General features: G+C 39.9%; 1 protein-coding gene, 1 non-coding gene and 1 pseudogene across 3 annotated transcripts; 2 read left to right on the top strand and 1 right to left on the bottom strand.

The window, feature by feature from the left end:
• The first annotated feature begins 371 nt into the window (after positions 1-371).
• Positions 372-3,010, top strand: LOC144656382 (uncharacterized; annotated as a pseudogene).
• A 1,233-nt stretch (positions 3,011-4,243) lies between these two features.
• On the top strand, positions 4,244-16,324 carry LOC144657799 (multifunctional procollagen lysine hydroxylase and glycosyltransferase LH3-like). Of its 2 annotated transcripts, XM_078518163.1 has the most exons (22): positions 4,244-4,481; positions 4,590-4,693; positions 6,418-6,554; positions 6,630-6,744; positions 7,446-7,494; positions 7,699-7,811; positions 8,073-8,136; positions 8,235-8,332; positions 8,918-9,019; positions 9,342-9,473; positions 9,721-9,845; positions 9,993-10,094; positions 11,205-11,330; positions 11,869-12,001; positions 12,415-12,528; positions 12,664-12,732; positions 13,243-13,305; positions 13,775-13,816; positions 13,907-13,966; positions 14,331-14,417; positions 15,039-15,164; positions 15,521-16,324. In XM_078518163.1, exons 1-22 carry the CDS (start codon positions 4,394-4,396, stop codon positions 15,674-15,676), a joined length of 2,205 nt encoding a protein of 734 aa, XP_078374289.1. In that variant the 5' UTR covers positions 4,244-4,393; the 3' UTR covers positions 15,677-16,324. The 2 variants fall into 2 exon arrangements, with proteins under 2 accessions (XP_078374289.1, XP_078374290.1); XM_078518164.1 differs by lacking the exon at positions 4,590-4,693.
• Trnat-ggu (transfer RNA threonine (anticodon GGU)) lies at positions 7,204-7,277 on the bottom strand. The gene has a single exon. It is a non-coding gene; the product is annotated as a tRNA-Thr (tRNA).
• Positions 16,325-16,661: the final 337 nt, after the last annotated feature.

Below are 16,661 nucleotides of genomic sequence, written 5' to 3' on the forward strand. Positions count from 1 at the left end.
ATCCAATCGAAAGTTACTCAGGATTCAGCAAGGGTTCAATACCATTTTGCTGTGTTACGATTCTGCCGTTTCTGAACTTTCTCAGTTTTCTGTAAAATGGTCAAAACTGATGTACATTTGCGGTGAGTTATCATTGCCAAAATGGTAGGCCGGCGGAAACGGGACGAAGGCAGGAACCAGTATAAACCGGTTCTACTTAATCAATTCTTGGAAAACGAAACAAAAAAGAGTTGTTACCACTTTTTTCTTTTTATAATGTTATCAATCAACCAGGCATAATAAATATTCGACTCGGGCTCGTTCGAAAACAGGGTTCATCCTGTTGGACCAAAGACAAAACACACTTCTATAAAGCCGCTGGCCGTAAAAAAAACTGATCAAAATTTCGAAGTCGAAAGCGAAAACAATTATCTCCTCTCTTCGCCGAACTTTGTGAGATTTGAAACGCGCAATAAACGCAATGCTTTCATGGAATCGTTCACTCTCGAAGGTCTATTTGTATATATCACCGAAACCTTCACCGCTGGAGTGATTCAATCTTACCAGGGACAGGGATTCCTTGAAGACGATCCTTTGATACAACGACAGGATCCCTTGGAGGACTTTAAAAAGTTCGACAACAATGATACGATCTTTCAGGAGTACGATCCACCCCCAGGAGACGACAGCAAAATGGGCTGGAAAAGATCTCTGACCGCCAAAATGGTGGATGTCGCTTTGGAAGGCCATGAAATGCGTCTTCTGTATTCAGATTCTTGGAGGTCTAGCTGTGGGCTCGATTGCTATTTTAGTTTTGGTTCTAGATTTCAATTCCATTGATCTTTGCTACGAGAAGTTTCATGGAAATCACGGAGGCTATATCCATTGGAACTTGACCTCGCATAAGATTCGAGCCATCATTGCGACTGGCGATGCTGCAGAAGGATTCGTCGTCCTTATGTTGCCATTTCTTCTCATAGCCACAATGTTTAGCTGGCCTTTAGTAAAGAAACTCAATCTGTCGATCTTTAATCCACTGGTTGCATTGTTGGATACTTGCTACCTACTTTGCCTTCAGGCTTACGGAACATTTAACACGTCATGGACAGATTATCCTTCAGATGTCCTATTTCTGATCCTACTTATAATAAATTCTATACTTGTCGGAAGAGAAATTGCTAACAACAGCGAAACGGAAAGATCTAGGAAACTCAGAAAAACTATCAAGGTTTCAGCGATCCTTGCAGCCCAATTAGCCTTCGGGCTTCCCCTCGCTTTTGGTGTCATTTTTGGCCTTGTCCCATTTATTGGTCTTCGGAGCGAAACAGACAGAGTAGTAATGATTGGCGCATTGCCGCTAATAACGGCTATTCCAAAGGTCATCGTGCGTTTGGCAGCGCAGAGAATCGACTTTGTCCACCCTGGCGACGCGCACGTGCTGTTAATCGTTCTGTACACCTCGTCTGCCATCGTTTTACGTGTCATGCAAGCAGAACTTACAAGTCTTCGACTGTTCATTCTGCTGAGCTTCGCACACGGCGCCGTGGACTTACTAGAAAGGTTCACCATCGTTGTGCGAGATTATCTGTGGTACTTGATTTACAAGAAGCTTAAACGAGACACGGGCGCCGAGTCTATGTTGAGCGCTGGGAAATTTCGCACGCCAAGAAGCATGCGCTTAATTGCCGACATGAGCATTCAGATGATTCTTGGGGAATCCACTGCGATGATAGCAGCGGTCGGCTTTATTCAGCTGTACAACTTTATGTACCCTACCGATAAACTGCTGAACAAAGGCAACATTTATTTTATGTCTCAGTTCTTTATTCGCGTTTCCATCGCTCTAAGCATCGATTTCGTTTTCAATTCATTTTCGTTTTGGCTGCAAATGTCATATTTAAACATTGCTGTTGTACGTGTTTGGAAGAAAAAATGGCGGAAGCACATGGTTGTTTGTCTTATTTTGACCTCCGTGACGATATGTTTCTTTGCCTCTTTTTTGTTCGCTGTTGTAAGAGACAAACCGCATTCAGGAGAGGTAAGGCATCATTTTAATTGCACGGGACCGTTCACTAGGTTTTAGCTCTGTCGAACACTGTGTGTAAACAGAGTTGAACTAATTTTTAGTATTTTTACTGGTACCAAAATTGCTCTTGTTGTAGGGATTTGAATTCTCAGCAAACTAGAAAACTAGCAGTGCTCTGATAATCACCGAATGGGGCGCCCATAACACTCAAGAAAAAGCAATACAGAAACGGCTTTACTGAGATGGTCCTGAAATTAAAGTGGGGTGGTGATAAATCCCATTCTATGGCCCCAATTTTGTCCAAAACCCATTTCCAAGCCTAATGTTTCCCGATTTTCCAAATCCCAGTCACAGTTCTTTTGTATATTTGTTTGTGATTCCCAGTCCCAGTGACTTAAATCTTATTTTCTCAGTAAAACATTTCCCAAATCCCAGTTCCCATTTTACTCTTTCATGCCCCTCTACTAAATTTATCAAGAGTGGGGACGCTCTTTTTTTTTTCACCCTCCCACGCCCTTTATTATTCAGTTACTCTCCCCAGAATGCCTACCACTGATGCAGCCTAGTCAGCGGTCTTCATTCATTTGTCATGCACACAGCCAAGTGCAATTGTTAGAGTAGCCTGTTTATTTTTTAGTGGAAAGACACTGTGTTCTGTCCAGGCAATATGATACTAAAAAGTATAACTAAATACATTTTATTATAGCTATACAAGAGAATATGACAACTCTCTTGGAATCGTCTAATTTCAAGGCCAAAAAGAGGCTTTCAAGACATCTTATATTCCATAGCTGAGTATAATTTTAATATTCTATTTTTATCTGATTAAGGCAGTATTTGTGAGGCAAGATGCACTAGAGATGTGACTCTGTGTAGCGCTTAAAATATCACGAGACACGTTCATTTCTTGACCTTTAACATAACAAAGTTCTCGATCTTGACAGACAACAAGCTGTGTTTTGTGAAGCACCTGTTTGAGATTAAACATTAAAAGAAAGAGGCTTACGAGGCCAGGTTGAGTGAATCACTGATTTACTTATCACGGTTGCTTTGACCACCCCACAATTTTCACCTGATAACGGATTGATTTTTACCGGACAGGGAGGGGTTAGCAGAAACCTTTTTTTATTAAAGCAATGCCTTCAAAATGAAAACATGGAACTGTTTAGTAGTGTTTGTAAAATTGCACAAGGTCCTATACACCGACGATTAACTACTCATTTAGCACAACACAACGACTATCTAAACTAAGACCGTCGTGCGTAGAACTGAAACCTCTGTCCAATCACACTACTGATACAAACAAGACTTTTTTAACTTGATATTACAAAAATATACTGCTCACAAAAAATTTGCCTTCATCAAGTTTGTCTCCGTGGCGCAATCGGTTAACGCGTTCGGCTTTTAACCGAAAGGTTGATGGTACAAGCCCATCCCGGAACGTTTCGTTTTGCTTTGGTCAACAGCAGATCATTCCAATATTTTTAATGCTTTTTTAATTTTTTTTTCTAAAAAAACTCCTTGCCGAACGTTCAGTGGCATTCTTTTCCACTCCTATCCCTACTAAATTTATAATTATTATTCATTATCCGCTACCTTTCACGCTATTGTTGTTGTTGTCGATGATTGTTGAAGTAGAGTACTTTTGGAAAAATGGAAAACAAACTAAAAATTCAGGTTTTCGGACCCCCGACAATTTAGCCGCGACACGCGCCGTTAAGACTAACTAAGAGAGGGAGAAAATTAGCTAGAATATAAAAAGATAACGATTCCTGAAGAATGAAATATGGCTATATATTCTGTATACACAGCCTGCGTGCAGACGTCTTCTATTTTCGTCCTATGTTCCGACGCAGGAAGAGAATAAGAGACGGCCGTGCGTGTGTTGCGTTATACTGATACAGTCGACTCTCTCTCAAACGGACACTGTCGGGATCGGCTCCAACTGTCCGTTTTAGAGAAATGTCCGTCTTATAGAGAGTTTTGTTACAGTAAAATAACTGAAAAACGGTAGGGACGGGACAAACACCAGGTGTCCGTTTTAAAGAGGTGTCCGTTACACCATGTTGGCTCAATATTTTGAGTAATTCAATGGAGTTTCAAATAGAGACAGCACGCGCGCTGTTATATTTTCACAAGCAGTTTATGCGATTTTTTGCCGTCATATATTGGACAGGGCTTTTATATTAATAATTAACATTCCGTCACAAAACAGGCAAATGAGTTCCGCATCTTTGAATGAAACAGGTTGGAGGGACTGTACGAGCAACGCCCTCCCTCAACTCTTACATTGTGTTCCTCAGCCGCAAAACATAGTCACGTGATTGATTGTTCTCATCAAAGCGCTCCAGTTGAGGACGCTTTGGGTCTCTGTGGATTGACGCAAAGATGAGTAGAGGAACACTTCGGTGTGTTAGCTTTATTATTTTAGCAATCTTGGCTGTACTTTTGAATGATGTATGTAGTGAGAAACAAGGTAAGATTTGCGACTTTCGGAAAATGTTTTAGTTAAATAATAATCGAACGTGACATGCTTTGTCGGATCAACTGTAAGTGAGTTTCTCGTTTGAATGCCTGTTTTTAGGATTGGATGAGCTGAAACTGCTCGCTATAACAGTGGCAACAGACGAAACAGATGGCTATAAAAGATTAATGAGATCTGCTAAAGCTAACAACGTCGATATTAAGGTATCTTTGATTGTTCATGTTCATGTATCGACAATCCCAGACAAGAAGTTGGGCCACCTCACGTGGGTCACGAAAACCCCTCCCTCCACAACAGTGGTGGAAAATATCGCACTTTATTGAAATAAAACGCAAAATCTAACTGATTTTCAATATTGCAAGTGAGGGAAGGGGAAAACTTTAACAGTGTCCCAACATTATTGTCTCACAGGTTCAGAATACAGATGCCGTGTTGATCAGTTTCTTTTGACACAAATGATCTTCTTACTCAATTTAATTCCACTGTTGAGAGATATCCACTTAAACCTCAGTTACGTCTTGGAGCTACAATTAAATCTCGCATTTCCAAAAATTCTTGACAAGATACAAAATTTCAGCTGCTGTCAAATTTTTCTGCTCCAGTTCTTAACATGCTTTTGGTAAAGTTCTTTTTTTCTTGGTAAGGCTTTCAAGGTCGCGTATTCTTTGTTCAGTTTGGGTGATCTTTTATCAGCCACTTGATGTTAAGGTGATGACAGATGTTTCTCAGCAGTTTTGTTGATCATTCGCTGCCAAATACCGAAAATAATTGGATTAAAGAAAGCACTGTCCAAGCAAATAGAATTTCCATTTTAAAGACGCCAATGCGAGTTTAATTCCGTCAACTATGCTTGCTACCTGTAAGTTTTTAACAGACAGTTTACATGTAAAATGAATGTAATTTTAATGACTTGTCCTCTAATTGACCTTGGAGATTAGCCTGCAGAACAGGCGGTTTATTTTTTGCGGGGTTATTGCGAGGTCGCGCGACCCGCAAAATAAAAACTCGCACTTCGCGCTTCGACCCGCAAAATAAACCGCCTGTTCTGCAGGCTATTGGAGATCGGTTGTGAGAGTCAGAGTCACACCTATCGAATATCACGTGGCAGCTGTCAGGCTAAAGGGAGAAAGCAGTGAAATTTTATGTCTTTTAGCACTACTATGATTGCCTTTGTTCAATTCATATCGGAACGTCTACTGACATGTTTTTGACCAATTTGAACAAGAGTTACTCATCTCAATTAAGGTATGATATAATGTTCCACCCCCCGTCTATGAACCCACAGGGTTTTTTGTTGGCTCCCTTCAAGGAAATGAAATAAAGATATCCTTTTATGATGTTTTGTATCAGTTTTGGAGTGGAGCTCCCAGGTTATTTACTTTGGTTTTTTTAGATCTGAATTAACTGACCATACACAGAAAAAAATAGGACTTTTAAAAGCCTGCGATCCAGTGAAAAAAATACCTGGTCACCGGTCAACTTCAAGAGAACACACATGACCTCGATGAATTCTACACCTAAGCTCGAGATATGATCATGTGATACTGGTCAGTGGATACCTTGCATTCACAGCTGTAATTGACCCAGTATCAAAGATGTTAGCTGACATTAACTTTGAAATACATCGACATACATTGACCATTTTCTGGAATATGGTCGCCATTTTGCGCAACGTATGACTATGTTGTATGTGTACGTTGTACGTATGTATGCGCCCGCGAGCCATGCCACTAGCCACAATGACCATGGAAAATCAAATACATGGTTCTCCTATTTCTGTGGATTTCTATGGTAATGGGGCTCCGCTCTGGGGCCCTTCAGGCCACTGGGGAGCTCTGCTAAAAAAGGCTGTCAGACATCTGAGAGTGCATATTTTAAGATGGTTGTTTTTACTTTGCCAATAGTGATAGCTTCATTTCTATTTTAGGTACTTGGGATGGGTGAGGAATGGCGTGGCGGAAATATGAAGAATAATCCTGGTGGAGGACACAAAGTCAACCTGCTTAAAAAGGAAACAGAACTTCACAAGAATGAAAGCAATCTTGTGCTTATGTTTTTGGACGGGTAAGTTTTCAAAGCGGAAATGTTTTGTGAGATAACCTATTTCATGACCATAAGTCTGATTTGATTCCTCCACAGCTATGATGTGATATTACTAGCAAATCCTCAAGAGTTGCTGAAAAAGTTTCTGGAGTTTAATGCTGACATGGTCTTTTCTGCCGAAGGGTTCTGCTGGCCAGACAGATGGCTCAAGGTACATACAGTTACCTTGTATGTCCTCTTCTCTCCCCTCTCCTCTCCTTTTCTCTCCTCTCCTCTTCTCTCCCCTCTCCTCTTCTCTCCTCTCCTCTTCTCTCCCCTCTCCTCTCCTTTTCTCTCCTCTCTCCTCTCCTCTCCTCCCCTCGCCTCCCCTCCCCTCCCTACCCTCCTCTCTTTTTCTCTCCTTACATTTGTTATTACATTGCGACGTGCCTTAGCGTGGCAACCTAACAGACTTTTTACAAGCGTGCTCTCGTAATATTATTACATGTTTGACGAACACACCTTCTTGCAAAGTTGAATACGATCAAATAGATACTTGTTAAATCGTATTTATTAACAAAACGCAGTGAAAACGTAAAATATTACCAGATGACACTTAAAGCAAATGAAGGATCATCGCAGTAATGTACTCAACTTAAGCAGTTGAGAAAAGCAAGCCTGAAAAAAATTCAGGCTTGAACGGGAATCGAACCCATGACCTCTGCGATACCAGTGCAGCGCTCTAACCAACTGAGCTATCAAGCCAACTGGGAGCTGGTCACTTGTGAGTTCGTAATATACCCGTGGATGGACACTTGTAAAAAAGTTTGTTAGATGGCCACGGTAAGGCGCGTCGCACTGTTAAAATAACATGATCTTCTTTACTAAAGGTCATTTAGCACAGAGCTTTTTATTGAAAATTTTGATTTTCAGGACCAATACCCAGAGGTTACTCATGGAAAGAAATATCTTTGTTCAGGAGGTACTGTAATGTGAATTCAGTTTTCTCTGTAGCCTGACAGACTTGCAAATTCTGTAAGTTGCCTATTTCTTGAAAGGAGCATATGCCACCCAACGAATTTATTTGTTGTAAAAGTAAACTGTACTTGTTTGTTCTGCCAAGAAATACATCCGTGAGCGTACAGTGTTACATTCTTAGCTACAGTAGACTGTCTTTTCTTATCAGGTTTTATGGGTTATGCATCAACATTCCACCGGGTTGTGTCTGATCATGCCACTGAAGATATTGTAAGTGATCAGCTCTATTACACCAAGATATTTTTGGACAAGCAGAAAAGGGTGAGTTATAAACAATTTGCAAGTATATGTATGTACCTATGAGGAATACTGGTTACAACAATTCTGATAAGACTGAATGACATCAGAAACCCCAGCCCTGTAGCAAGCTAATACGCCTTAAGCCAGAAGGCTAATAATTGGACTTCTTTTGTTAAAAACTGCCAATCAAGAAATTAAATTAAAAATGGCCTTTGATAGATGTCCGAAGAAAAAAATAAAAAGTTTTTGATAAGAGGATCTAAAAGTTATTTTTTTTTTCAGGATCAGTTCAAAATGAAGTTGGATCACAAAGCAAACATCTTCATGAACCTAAATGGAGCAGAAAGTATAAACTATACTGATCGATTTTGGAATGATTTGTTAGTCTTAGATTACAAGTTCAAGCAAAGCTAATGTCACTGACATTTGCAACGTATTTTGCAGATGAAGTTGAAATCCAGTTTAGTGGTGCCAAGGTGTGGCTGGTGAACAAAGAATATGGAACTCACCCACTTGTGGCTCATGGCAATGGTCCTAGCAAGGTACTCACAAAATGCAAGCTTCATTCTGAATAGGCAGATCTTTCAAAAGTTAATTTGTTTCACTGTGCTGATTTCTTGTCTTCGACACATGCCTGTATTGCTAGCTGAAGATAAGCATTATTGTAGAAACTGGAGGTACGATTTAAGCTTTGCTGGTGTCCTTGTCTTGTGTTCTTAAGGCAAGACACTTTGCCAGCCAGGCAGGGCAACGTGCAAAAAAAAATTCCAGCTTGCCCTTCAGGTCGGAATGTGCATTGTGTTGCTAATCTTACTAGGCCTTTGTTATGATCAGTGTGCTTACTTTAATTATTTGCCAATAAAAAAATTCCCAAAATGTTACTCGCCAATCGGGCAAGTGAGGTAAGGTAGGTTAAGTCTGCGTTCTGGAGCTTATCCTGGTTTTCATAGCATGAAGCGACTAGGAGTATTTCTAATCCCCCTCTGGACAAGGTGCACTGAAGGTGCTAGTCCATTGCAGGGTTACCCCCAGAATTACGTTCGACTTTAGTATGCTAGACTTTGTGGAGATTACAATAATATTGACACTGGGTTAAGCCAGTTGTTTGTTTGACTGTTTCTTTTCAGCTGTTCCTAAACTATCTGGATAACTATCTGCCTGGTAAATGGAACTTACAAGATGGCTGCACTGCTTGTTCTAAGGATACAATATCTTTAGACAATCTCAAGGTGAGCAAACTGTATACTCTGGCAATTGTTTTAGTCTCTGCTAGTACTAAAATACTGTCATGAACTAATGTTTGTAGCGCAATGTTTTAAATTTAAACCTGTGGTGTTATTATTAAGGTTAATATTACTTTTAGGAGCTCATTAGTCTGATGAAGAAACCAGTGAAAGTAGAATTTTATAAATGACACTGTCCATCAACTATTTATCGTTGAAAAAAAAAATCCGTTATTGCGGATTGTTCGCAAGTTACATGCATCAACTTTTTTCCTTTTTTATGCAATGGTTGTATTTGTAGTTATTATGTTTTTTTCACTCTCTCTAGCAAGAGGAGTATCCTAAAATCCTGATGGGATGGTTTATAAAGGAACCAACACCTTTCATACCTGAGTTTTTAAAGAGAATGATGAAGCTGGATTATCCTAAAAAACGCATTGATCTCTTGATCCACAATACTGTAAGTGTACTCTGAATTGCCAGGCACATTAGGACACTGAGCGCCTTCACTCAGATCTTAGCGTACTGTTTGAATTCTGTGATCAAGGTTGCTTTGAGTTTGGCCTCTCTAGTAGATATATATTGAGTGTAGGATGGTTAGCTTTTAAGTTTAAAACTCTTTCGACTCTACAGTACTTGAAAGATCTTGTATTGAGCAACAGATAGCAGTACAGTCACATGACAGTAACCACATTTATGTCACATAGGTTCCATACCATAAGTCTCAAATTGGTGAATGGTTAACAGAGGAGATCAAGAATCAGTTCAACTCTTTCACTGTACTGCAACCTGAAGACAACATTAACGAATACCAGGCCAGAAATCTTGCTGTGTAAGTTGGACTATCTTTATAATTGTTTCTTTTGTTTGTGTTGGTTGTTTGATAGTGATCTAGTGATCTTGGGGCTTATAAAAAGCTTGACTGATTTGTATTCTTGTGTTTACTATTTTTTCCTATTTTCTGCGTTTGTTCACTCAGTGAGATGTGTAAAGATAAGAACTGTGACTACTTTTTCTCTGTTGATGGCTCTGTTGTTCTTACCAACAAGGACACACTGAAGATCCTCATCAAACAAAACAGGTGAGTAGACACAAACCAGAAGCATATCACCTAGGTGATATGCTTCTGACACAAACAATATCTACAATGTTACCTTAAGTTTGTTCTAGCAACTTCATTTTAAACTCTACGCTTCTACTACTCTACGTTTTCGTTCTAAACTGTACCCCTCTACCGGTGTAACGCGTTCAATCTACAACTCAACATTTTCATTCTAAACTTTACGCTTGCATGGCTCTGCGTTTTCCTTCCTAACGGTACGCTTCTACGGTTCTACGTTTTCATTCAAAACTTTACTGACGCTTGTACTGCTCGACGTTTTCATTCTAAACTCTACGCTTTTACGGCTGTACGTTTTCATAATAACTTTATGCTTGTAATGCTCTACGTTTTCATTCTAAACTCTAGGCTTGCTGGGCTCTACGTTTTTATTCTTAACTTTACGCTTCTACCGCTCTACATTTTCATTCTAAACTATGGGTCTGCGTTTTCATTCTTAACTAAACGCTTTTTCGGCTCTACGTTTTTATTGTGAACTCCACGCTTCTACGGCTCTACGTTTTCAGTCTTACCTTTACGCCTGTGTGGCTCTACGTTTCATTCTAAACTCTGCAATTCTACAGCTCTACGTTTTCATTCTGAACCGGGCTGTTTGGAAGAAAGTTAACCAATCAAAACTTTAATTGCGAACAATGGATGGCTATCTTCTTCGAAAACAGACCAATAACGTTAAAGCATCCAGACAACAGCTCTACAAAAAAAGATTGTAACCTGTTTATAACCAAGTGAAGGCAAAAGGTGTCTTTTAGCTGAATTTGCATAAAGTTTCTCAAGAGGTCGGTATCTTCCGCGACTTTGTTGGGTTTTCAAATTTTGTTGCTGAACTACCGTTTGTTTTTTTTCAACGTTATTGGTTTATTTGGTCACCATCCTTTGTTCTCACTTCATGATTTGATTGCTCAACTTTCTTCCGAGTGGCACGGTTCGAAAAGTCGCACTATAAAAGTTAGCAAAAGAAGTATGCACAGTTGCAGTGCGAAGTGTACCAAAAATTAATATTGCATATATAATGAACAGATTTAGCGAATAACTAATGTCTTTTTATTTTCCTGTATTGTTTTGTTTTTCTAGACCTGTCTTAGCACCTGTTTTATCAAAGCACGGCAAACTGTGGTCAAACTTCTGGGGCAAACTGGGTTCAGATGGTTACTATGCTCGGTCACGTGATTATCTTGCTATTGTTCAGAAGCAGAGAAAGTAAGTAAAGAGTTTCTTGTCTGAAAGTTTTTTCTAATCCCAAGGGTAAGAGAAGCCACACAGCCCATCAGTGTTGGAAATTAATTCTAGTTTCAATACCGTAAACTGACTTAATATGTTGTCACTCCTCCTAGATATGGAGGGGGATATGGGAGTAAGAGCCTAATTCTGCAAGAGGCGGAAGAAAAGTGGACAGGAAGTGGGATTCCACTCAAGAAACCACTTATAAGGGATGTGAACCAGGAGTTAATGAAACGTGAAGTTGGATGTTCAGACTCCCCCCTCCCCTCCTTCCCCCAGCCTCCCTCCCCCCACCTGGATGGGATGCCAGCTCATTGCAAGTTACCTCCAGCAATTTGTCAGGCTGGCTTTACATGTAGTTATAACAGTTTGCTGCTGGTATTCCTGCCTGAAGCATTGTTACTAGTTCATTAGTGCTAGTTCATTGCAGAAGTTATTGATTTTGAATATAACTTGATCAAAGCTAATATTAACAAAGTTTTCATTAATAATATTTTTATTGTTATTATTATTTTAGGGGTGTATGGAATTCTCCCTTCATTACAAACATGTACTTGATTCAAAAACAAGTCTTGAAACAGATGAAAGGAAGTTATGGGCCTTCCAAGCTTGATCCGGACATGGCTATGTGCCAATATCTGAGAGATCAGGTGAGTATGACCCTGTGCGACAGAAAGTCACCATGATACCTTTATTGCCACAGTCTGTTATATTGTTTGGGATCCCAAACTGAAAATAGGATTGCCAGTTCACTTTGCTGGTCACCACCAAATTAGACAAATGATGGGAAATTTGCTGTACTTTAGACAAAAGAGGAAGAGTTAATGAGCAAGCAAACAGAAACAAACAAAAGACAATGTTCCTATGCAGGATGGCTGGGTAACAAGTTAGAGTCTTTTTCTTGCTTCAACAAAGATTGACCAAAAACAGCACTTTTACCTCAACTGACCAAATTATCTAATGTACAGACAGATGTTTAATGTACAAATGTCTTGTGTTCATGTAATAGTTGTCTGTCTTGCAAGATATTTAGTTGAAGTGATCTTTCTTCTATTACTTTCAGGGAATTTTCATGTATGCCACCAATCTTCATGAGTTTGGACGTCTGCTGGAGACAGAAAATTACAATACAAATCATTTGCACAATGATTTGTGGGAAATATTTGATAACAGAGTGGTAAGGTGTTATATGTCATGGTTTGAGTATCCAGAACATCATACAAAATTCAAAAGCATGTTGCTCATTGTTAACATTTTTTGATAACACATTATGAACTTCTAGATGGTTTCATGTTTTGTGGTGTCTTTTTAGGACTGGGAGGAGAAATACATTCATGAAAACTATTCTCAGAACTTAAATCTTAGCATTCCTATTGAAGAGGTAAGAATAATAGTTGTGGAGTTCACACTATAAAGCCACTGCGGAATTGACAAAAAAATGTTAGTGGAAACATATAATTTTTGTATTGTTTTTGTAAAAAAAGACAAGGAAGCTGCTGAGCAGGTAAGTGTGGCTAGTACCTACGTCATGCTATCTTATTGTCTTGGTTTTCAGTCATATCTTTGACTACAAGATAAAAGTCAACTTTGCATTGGGGGTGGGGAGGGACAAGTAGTGACTTTATTGCAAATAATAGCACAAGTTGACTCCCTTACAGTTGGCCAGCAGGGCCGTACCTAGCGGGGGGCAGTGGGGGCAGTTGAACCCGCCAGGAAAACTAAAAAACTAAGAAAACTAAAGAAAAAAAAGAAAAACTAAACTAAAAAAAACCAGTTGCCCCCGCCAGGAAAACTTGCCCCCGCAAACCAAAAATCCTAGGTACAGCCCTGGCCAGCATATGCAACTCTTTTAATTCCGTCATCTTTTTTAACCATCAATGTTTATTCGCAGCCTTGTCCTGATGTGTACTGGTTTCCTCTTGTGACGGACACATTTGCGATACAGCTTATTGAGGTAAGACCAACACAGGAAAATAGTTTCAAATAAAAAGGTGTCTTTGTGTTTCATTTTACTTATACTGTAAGCCATGACCTCTTTTATCATGCTTTTACAATAACGTAAGATAGACTATACGTGACAAGTCACCGAACCAAGGCCTAGGCACTTCACTCGGTAAAAGTCTTGGATTTATTATTTTTTTCGTGCGTTACTATCAAATAAGCAACCATGAAAGAAGTGTTTCTTTTTCTGATATTGCCTAAAAATGGCATTTCCAGCCGCTTCTAGATTTCGAAATTTAACCCCTTAGCGGCTCTCGACTTCGGAGCTTGGCAAAAGTTCCGGTTATCAGAAAAGTCTGGCTACGGGCCTGCACCGTCTTGACAAGATGACGGATCGTGATCTGATGGATCAATTGTAGATTATTTTTCGTTCAATGTGAGTATTTTTTTCCTGGTTATGTTTTTATACTTGTTTTATTCAGGAAATGGAAAATTTTGGTGATTGGTCTGGAGGAAAACATGAGGTAAACTTGACTTTTGCTTTGTCCAACTCCATTTGCCGCTGGTTTTCTCCTGCCATCAAGTCATTGTTATTAATCTTGTTTGTTTTCCAGGATAAGCGACTGGCAGGAGGCTATGAGAATGTACCCACTGACGACATACACATGAACCAGGTCAGTTGCCATGTTTCTGTAAACAATACTCGCCCTTCCCTTTCTCCTGAAGAAATCAGAGTTACTACTACTGAGAGCTCAAAGACGTGCAGCCGGTGGAAAGCGCGGGAAACACGCGTTAGCCACGTCACGATTGGCTTTGGGTTTGCTTCTGATTGGTTAAAAAAGACTGCGTCTTTCCTTTGATTGGCTGGGGAGCTTGACGTCATCAACATTACTGTAGGGAGTAGGGTGTACTCTTCTGAAGTTCACTCCTCGTATGGTTTGTCGTTCAGTTGTAATGATAATTTTTGTAAATCAGTGCAGGATAGGGAGTTCATTTGTTTATCTCGTTATATATTGTAAAACGGTTGCTTCTCTGCAGATTGGCTATGAGAGACACTGGCTCCACTTTCTCAAAGAGTTCATTGTACCTGTGAACACCAGACTTTACCCTGGCTATTACTCTGAGGTAAGAATAAAGTGTAAAAACATGCACAAATATTATGTACATAGTTTCTTTTTTTAACAGCCGGAGAAAAAGTGTCGCTATACATAACGGCATTAATCGCCGTTCCTGTCAAAACCGTCGCAACTAAATCTAAAGCACCTATCAATGGTTTGTCCCACGATGGGGGGGGGGAACCCCAGGGAAATTTGACATTTTTTGGAATCTAGAGTCGAATTCCCCACCTCTGGGCTCCTAGCGAATGTCCTCATAAATTTCTAACCCAGCAGATTTTAGATGTCAAAATCCCTTCCCTGGGAGAGCTTCACAAGTCAAATTCCCGTGGGTTGCCCCCTCCCCCTCCCCCCATCCTGGGGCAAACCATTGATAGGTGCATAATATATGATATATTTGTCTCGAAGTCACATTGAAACTGAAACTTTGCATGTCGAGCTTTTGCGTTCTGGTTCCCCGGTATTGTTGTTGCTTAGTAACATGACGTTTTTTGTTGACGACATGCTGACGTGGTTAGTAATAGGAAAAGCTTCGCGTTCATCTCGAAGATTCACCTTAAACGACACTAACTAGGGACTCTGGCAAAATTAATGTATTCTCATTCATTTCTTTTGTTACTTTGCTATTCAGGCTCGTTCTATCATGAACTTTGTTGTAAAGTACGATCCCAACCGACAGTACTACCTCAGACCTCACCACGACTCATCCACGTATACCATCAACATTGCTTTGACTAGGCCTGGCATCGACCATGGAGTAAGTAACATATTTACCTGGTCATAGGTTAACATACAAAAATATCATTTCAACCCAACTTGGTCGCTTTTAATTTTGGAGCGTTCGGCTGGCCTTAACCAATCAGAATGCAGACTACGTTGTCTTAGCCAATGAAATGCGATGTCGTAAGACGGCTGCCGCCACTTTTCGCGCGCTTTTATGATTGTTGATGTTTACATAAGAGTATAGCTCATTCGCAAAGTAGGGAAATTTCGTTTGGGACGACACTTTTTACGAACGTCGGTTAGATATATCGAAGCAAGCGATTCTGTTAAACCGAGGTTTCTTGACTTCCTTTTGGGTCGTTGTTTAATGAACATTATCTCTGTTTACAGGGCGGAGGATGCAGGTTTTTGCGGTATAACTGTCAAGTCACAGAAACTCGTAGAGGCTGGTCTTTCATGCACCCAGGACGACTCACCCATTACCACGAGGGACTACCAGTGACATGGGGAAAGCGCTACATTATGATCTCTTTTATAGACCCTTGAGGACAAGACATTAAGCCTAAAATATCAGAGAAATAACGCCTATTTTTTTTTAAGAATGCTGAATATAGATAAAAATTTCAAAGCTATTTTAATTTTTAAACTAATTTTCACCCAACATCTCCTCCAGCAACTATCCATTTATTCCTATAAATGGACAGAAAGTAATTTTATGAGAAATGCAGTTTATAATCACGAAGCAGGTTTTTCGCGATTGTCCAATTTGAGAAATTTGACGATAAACGTTCCGAGGATAAGACACCAGACGGGCAAGTCCAATTTGGCAGTCTGGAGTTTTTATTCAATTGTTTTCCAATTTTATCAAATAGGAAATCCTATTACATGTACCAGCATGAATAAACTCAAAGAAAGTAAAAATTCGTGTTAACGAAATAATTAGGTATTGATGACAAAGTTGTTTTTTGCTCGTCACATAACACTTCTGTTAGAGAAGAGCGTTGTGTGACCATCCACGTCACTAGAGTAGTTACTGTTAATGATGTGTTTTGTCAGAAAATTCAGGGGGTTATGGTTGGGGTGCAACACCGTTGAAACCCCTGTTCCAGGGTCCTTTACTTGTGTTAGCGCGAGTTGCTGTGTTTTGTGACTTTCCGCAACTTAACTAAGAATGAAAACGAGAATAAACTTATGACAACATTTATATACGTGCTTGGTATTGTCAACATTGTGCATTACATTTTTTGCTGGTGGATGTGGTAGCACCTTAAGGAATTCTCAGACTGGGCAAGGGTTGACACGAGAGGGTCTTGACGCGAGACGAAGGCATTTTCATGGCTTTCGTGGGAATCATGGAATATGTGAACTGGGAAAGATACGCTTGATTGGCACTCCCCGAGAACCCTGAAGCTCTGTATCGACTCTGTAAGTCACATACTAGAGAAAGGCTTCAAAAATGGCTGATTTTACGGTGTCCGTTTCTTGAATGGGGGTGTCCCAAAGTTGCTAAGTTGAGGTCCAGCGTTTAGCT

The sequence above is a fragment of the Oculina patagonica genome, chromosome 6 (assembly GCF_052425735.1).
Source record: "Oculina patagonica isolate OP01 chromosome 6, crgOcupat, whole genome shotgun sequence".
Lineage (NCBI taxonomy): Eukaryota > Metazoa > Cnidaria > Anthozoa > Scleractinia > Oculinidae > Oculina > Oculina patagonica.